The 6457-nt window shown below is 44.8% G+C and overlaps 1 protein-coding gene across 3 annotated transcripts in view; it reads right to left on the bottom strand.

Moving 5' to 3' along the window:
• Nucleotides 1–5922, bottom strand: part of PAK3 (p21 (RAC1) activated kinase 3) — a 37517-nt gene extending 31595 nt beyond the window's left edge. For all 3 annotated transcript variants that reach the window (XM_009649369.2, XM_009649368.2, XM_009649370.2), the window contains exon 1: nucleotides 5748–5922. In XM_009649369.2, the coding sequence (XP_009647664.1) occupies nucleotides 5748–5922 (175 nt within the window). The remainder of the gene's footprint in view (nucleotides 1–5747) is intronic.
• Between the last annotated feature and the right edge of the window lie 535 nt (nucleotides 5923–6457).

Raw genomic sequence — 6457 nt, 5'->3', positions numbered from 1 at the left:
CGCTCCGCCAGTATTCACAGAGCGGAATACTACTCCTTCAGCAGTATCTTACTGAAGGAGAGACTTGGAAGTCAGTCAATCTGTGTATGTTTCTCATCTCCCTCCTATTTTAACACCTTTTGAAAGTAGCATCCCTTGTTGTCATCCGTCTCCTGTGCTTTTTACTATTGACAAATCTCAGTTCAGCCCAGTTTTATTGACCCCGATAAAGGAGTGGAATAAAGGCTGCGAAAAGCTGCCTTCACTCTGATGCATCAAGAATCCACGTTCAACAGCGATTTCTCTGAAAAATGGTGGCAATAATGCCAGTTCTGGAAAACTCCCAAACGCCCAGACAAACGTAGCATAAACTCACGTTCAGACATCTATCCTTCTGGCAGGTACCTGAAATATTTGGCTTCCCTGGAGAACCAGCATGCTCCAAGACTAACTACCACGTGGCTGAATAATACAGTACAGAGCTGTCTGTAGGATCTTTGCTAGAGCCAGTGGTATATACGTAACAGCCGAGAGGGGAACTGCCATGCTACCAAATACATTTGTCATTTCAGTGGAAAAATTACATGCTAATGACTAGAACAGAACAAATATTACAGTGCCCGCATGCAGTACGCGAGAGTTATTAACACAAAATCAGAAAACACGACACGCATAAAGCGCTTAAGTAGAATACAAAAAAAGTCACATCACCTCGTATCTTTAAGGAAAGCACTCTGCACCCCAAGATCCCACCTCTTCTGTTGCCATTCCTACCAGTTTAAATATCCTCATCATGGTCCTGAGCAGGCTTGCTCTATCGATCTGATGTGACGTGGCTTCACGCTAACCGTTGTGAGAAACCCAGAGGTATGCAAGAGGTTTATACTGTGCCTTATCACAGTGGGACTCTCTGTCAGGATCTCTAAAGGCCAGTGTGTCGCCATTTATTAATGATAATATGAAAATGAATACATGTGCCATAGTTACACATCAGCAGGAGAGAAAGGAGCAGTTGTTCGGGTCCTGCCTTTGCCTTCCGTGTTCCTTCGGTGCAGTGCCAGTGACAGCCATGTTATGCACATCAAAAACAGCTGGATGAAGACAATTTTGTGCGTGTCTTAATTCAAAAGCAAGTGTCTCCTCCTACCAATATCAGCCAGGATGGAGCTTTGCAAAATCTATTTCCTGGCACATCATTCTGCTAACATAAAGCACTACTATGCTCATGGACTTTTAATTAACATTTTCCTTCGCTGTTTAGTATTACATTTGCCAGCTCTGTAAGTTTACCTAGGGCAAACTCATCCAAAGGCTGAGCTCAGGATGTATCAGCACCCCTCCCAGCCTGGGTCCGTCTTTGCTCACAGGCTGTAGCTCCACGAGGCCTCTCTTTGCATATCTTTCTTATTCTACCTTACAGCCTCCTTCAGCTGGAAGATGCTGTGCTCTTCGTAATTATAGTCTAGCATATTTTGGATGTTTCTAATCCTTTCTCTGCATTTATCCTCATTAAGTAATTAACTGTCACCTTTTGTCTGCACTGCACACCCCTACACAATGTTAATTGATAAATTATTTTCGTTTTGCATTCAGTAAAGATGGCAGCAATGTATCAAATCCAAATGCAAAGGGTTTTCTCCTTCCTTTATCTCTAAGTTGATGTTGTTTAATTTTCAGGGTAGATGTTGCCAGTGACAAGATGTCATCTCCATTCAGCATATATAACTTTTTATCATAGATAACAAAACTGGCTTCTCCTATCTCATCATTTGCAAGCAAATGCAGTGAAAATTAGATTTAAAGGATCATCAAATTCAGCTCAAAGCAACAGTCAAATCTAGAAGTGAAATAAGGCATTACAACAGCAAATGTTCCATCAAAAGCAGCACTTGTCCATTCTAGGCCTCTCCTGCCAGGGGGCAAGCGTTCTAGCTCATTCTATAAATTAACTATAAATGTAACAACTATAAATTAAATACAGAAGTAAACATCTCCTTGCAACACCCTTACCTCTTACCCAGTCTAAAAACTTTGACACTACTGTCTGTGCCCTGCAACTCAAATCCATTCTGTTTTACATTGAACTGGTGAAATGATACTTAAAGGCATGACTTTTTTGAAGCAATGACTGATGGATTCAAGGGTTTTATATGGGACATTCCTATCTGATTTTCTTACAAATGCCCCTCACGACATGCTCCTGCTGCGCAGCAGTTAGCCACGAGGGCCACCCACACCACCTCAGCAACTATTACAGATTAACAGAGAACAAGGGAAGAGTTTTCTGTCTTCCACAGTCTGCATCATCACCATCATTATTATGTTAAAAGAGCAGTCGTTTTCAAGCAAAATGTGACTCAGCTAAGTGGCAGCTTTTCTCCAGAGAGGGAGGAAGGGTTTCACCTCACATTTATGCCCTCCTGTTCTCTTGCCTCCTCTTCATCTCATTCTGTTCTTCCTCCATCCCCTCTCCCTTCCACTGTCACCCATGCTGCCCTTCCATCCTCCTTCCAACTCTGCTCCTCCTGTCCGGCCCCAGCAGCCTTGTCCTTTTCTTTCTCCTCCGTTAATCTTAACCCCTCTGAGTTTTTCTCCTTCCCTCTTTTCTTGTTATTCTGTACAGGAGGCAACCAGATGACCAAAGGTCAGACTCTGCTCCCATCCGCAGCTAAGTCTAAAGCAGCTTCAATGGAAGTGGTATTATTCACCCAGAAATCTTAACACAGGTCTAATTCTTCCGCTGAAAGGGGCATCTGAGCTGTGGGGGACCTGCTCCCCTCTCATTTCTTTAGGTCGAATGCTCTACGCCTTTGTGGAGCCACCACTTCACAGAGTATTAATTTATTTCATAGCACAGCAATTACAGGTGGTTTAATGAATGAAGAACAAGGTTGTATCAAACAATCAGGAGAACGCAAGTCATTTCTTTCTGCTCTCAATTCTCCCGAGGTTAGAGCCCTCTGCTGAAAGGGAACACTAATGCCATGAGCTCCACCGTGGCTCCCATCACCATCATTACCTCCAAGGAAGGCAGGCCAATTTCACAGCTTCAGCATGGGCTGTGGGGGAATGGGTTCAGCTCTTTGTTCCACACAGATTGTCCACGTGACACTGGAAACGTATTTCAGTTCCCTGCCTTGGCTTCCTGCCCCCAGAAAATGGGGCACCTTACCCCAGAGATGGGGGCGAGAGGAGCTATACCAAGGAACATAGGGAGGTCAGGTGCTATGGGAAGGAGCAGGACACTAACGCCTCAGTGGCTTGTTTCCACTGTAGAAATACAGAGGGGCCCCACAGAGCCATCAGCGGCTTGCCAAAACAAGGTTTTAAACACAGAAGTGCTCAAACCCTAACTGAAAACCCTACACTCCTACAGGGGAGCGACTGCGAAAGATTTCTGGTCCCCAAGCACAAGCCGCCCCGGCATACACCATTGCCTTGGAGAGAACATACCACAGCATATCCATCCTCACATCCTTCCTGTCTGGTGAGCAAATGGAAGACGACAAAGTTCCTGCAGGTTCAGGCAGAAACACCCTGTCGTGGTGTTTTCTTCATGTTCTGTTTACTAGTACCAGCGGTGGACTATAAATATAAACTTGTGATGCTGCAAAGCACTGCACTAGATGAGAGCAGCCATATTAATCGCCTTCTGTTTTATAAGCAGGACACTCAAAAATGTGTCATGGAGTCTGTGAAGCATGCACAGGCCAGCTGATACCCTGACCCACAAGCCAACCCTGAGATTTAACCACCTCAAGGGGCTTGGCCAGCCAGGCTAAACTTCCTCCATTTATTATTTCACCCAACAAAATAAAGCTGTAAATCTTAGCTTACTTTCCCTCACAGTCACATGTAAAATCATGACACTTGTATGCTTCCTAAGACCGCTCTGACTGGTAATTAATTACATCTATTTTTACCATCACTGATAATTTCCAGGAGGGGTTGGTTTGGGGTCTCCCCGTTACTTCATGCATTTCACACAGCACCTCCCGCTTAAGAACCGTTCCCTCTGAGAGACAGAACACCATCCTTGCTGGCAGTCAGGGGAAGAAGTGACCCAAGTCCTTCCAGGAATTAAACAAGCCAGGAAGAGATTGTAATTTTGGCCTTTAAAAACAATCAATTGAAAACTGATTTTGTTCCCCGAAGGGGACATTTTTGGGAAGCACTTTGCAGAGTGAACCAGCCAGGTCTGCCTGAGGAACGGGCCCATCCGGTCACAGCCTTCACGTGAGAGGAACCACCAGGACCGTCCCTGACTGAGGGGAGGAATGGGGCTGAAATTGTGCTTTCACACACTTGTGTGAAACTGTGAATTTGTGAAATTGTGCCCGTGAGGAGTTCTGAGTGCCAGGCCACCCCCAACTGCTCCACACCACCTGTGGAAGAGACTCCGGGAACAGGCGAGCTGGAGCCCTGAGGGAACGACCACAGCTCCACAGTTCTGAGCTCTCCTTGGAGGAACAGCAACTCAAATCGAAGGCAGCATCCCTCTCAAAATCCAGCTGGATTTCATGTAGCTGATCACAACCCTTTGAGCCCAGAGTTTCAGCCAGTTTTCAGTCCACCTCCCTCTCCACTGATCTAGACTGCACTTCATCAGTTTGTCTGTGAGAATACTATGGGAGGCTGCATTGAATGTGTTACTAAAGTAGAAGTAACACCCACGGCTCTCCCTTCACCACCAAGCCTGTCATCTCATGGCAGAAGGCTGTCAGTATGGTTCAGCATGAATTCCCCTTCATAAATCCATGCTGACTATTCCCGATCACGTTCTTATCCTTCATTTGTGTGGAAATGGTTTCCAGGAGGATTTGATCCACTAGCTTCCCAGGGACCGAGGTGAGGCTGACAGGCCCGTAGTTCCCCAGATCCTCCTTCTTAAAGACAGAAGAGACATTTGCTTTTTTTTTGTTTTGTGGGGTCCTTTTTTTGTTGTTTTGGGGGGGGAGGTGGTTTTTGGTTTGTTTTGGGTTTTTTGTTTGTTTGGGTTTTTTTTTTTTTACAGTCATCAGAATACCCCCAGCCACCATAACCTTTCAAAGATAATCAAGGGTGGCCTTGCAGTAACATCAGCCAGCTCCCTCAGCACTTGTGGGTGCAGCCCATCCATTCCCATGGCATCACAAAAAAAGAGAAACCCTTCCCTTAATTCTGTAAATACACTAACTCAAAACACACTCCTTTCTGCAAATGCATTTCAAAGAATGCAACTGAAATGGTTTCCTGCATGTTTAGAAGACTCTCTTGCTGTAATCATACCTAGCACATTTTAAACAAAGCCATTCTGCATCCCCTCTCACTGCAAAAGCAACAAGCAAGAAAAGCCTTGCTCCCATTCCTGGAATGTAAGTGCATAAAAAAAAAACCCAAACCAAAAGTGTCAGGCATACTGCCTTCTTCCTTCTGCAAACATATTTTCAAAAGTACACCACCTCATCTCTGTTTTTACTGCAAACGCAATGCAAAATCCAAAGGAAAGGATTCCCCAGCTTAACTATAAAGTTGTTTTTAAAAGGCAAGTCGCACAATGTGCGCGCGTTTTGCTGGCTTTTCGAAGGCAAGAAAGCAACTGACTGAACACCTCCTCCTCCTTTGAAACATGTTACTAGAGTAAATGGAACAGAAGGCTTTGGAAGGACTTTACCATGTTCAGCAACTGAAACAGAAAGAAAACAGTGGCAGAAAGGAAACGCGGCAACCAAGAACCAACAGAAAGCAAACAGAGATGTCGCCACCCATTCGCACTGCTGATACTTTACTTTTATCCCCTCCTCCTGGGAAGATGGAGCGAAGCCGGGCTTTCTTGTTCTTCTCCTCAGGGGCCATGGGGAGCGGTTTGGAACTGTGGTTTAGTGCTGAAGAATCGCGATTGTTGCTGTTCATTCTCAACGGTGGGGCTGGAGGTTTCTCTTCAATATCCAGACTATCGGACATCTTCAGCAGCCCTCACAACCTCCTGCAAAAGCAGAACAGAAAGCACGCCTGTCAGGTAAGGATGCCGAAGCTGGTGTCCTGAGGAGGAAAGAGGGCAAGAAAAGCCTTCTGGTGGAAGAAGGAAGCCTCTCTATTAGAAGTTTGCTCTGAATAAGGTTACTGCTGGTTGCTGTAAATAAATGCAGTGTCATTCCTAAAAATCATTGTATTACCATTAAAATAAAGCTTTTTTAAATCCCTGTTAAAGGCTTTTAAATTTTTTATTTACAATGTTTGTCCTGCAGTTGTTTACAATCCAAATTTTCCCCTAAAACCAGACTTTCAAAGCAAAATTTAAACAATTTACTGAAACTACCTGGTATCGTAGTGAGCCATTTTTATGATGCAAGAAACGAGGTGCATGTTGGGGGGACATGGATAGCAAGCAGCAAGATCTCTGTTCCCTGCCTGCTCTGTGTTTGGAGAGGGTTTAGTCCTGGGAACGTGGGCCTTCAAAAGGAATGATCTTTCCAAAGGGAATTCATTCAGAAGTACC

This window comes from Egretta garzetta, unplaced genomic scaffold (assembly GCF_000687185.1).
Source record: "Egretta garzetta isolate BGI_Z169 unplaced genomic scaffold, ASM68718v1 scaffold412, whole genome shotgun sequence".
NCBI classification, from domain to species: Eukaryota; Metazoa; Chordata; class Aves; order Pelecaniformes; family Ardeidae; genus Egretta; species Egretta garzetta.
The sequence above is the reverse complement of the archived record's forward strand: the minus strand, read 5'-3'. Positions and strand labels throughout refer to the sequence as shown.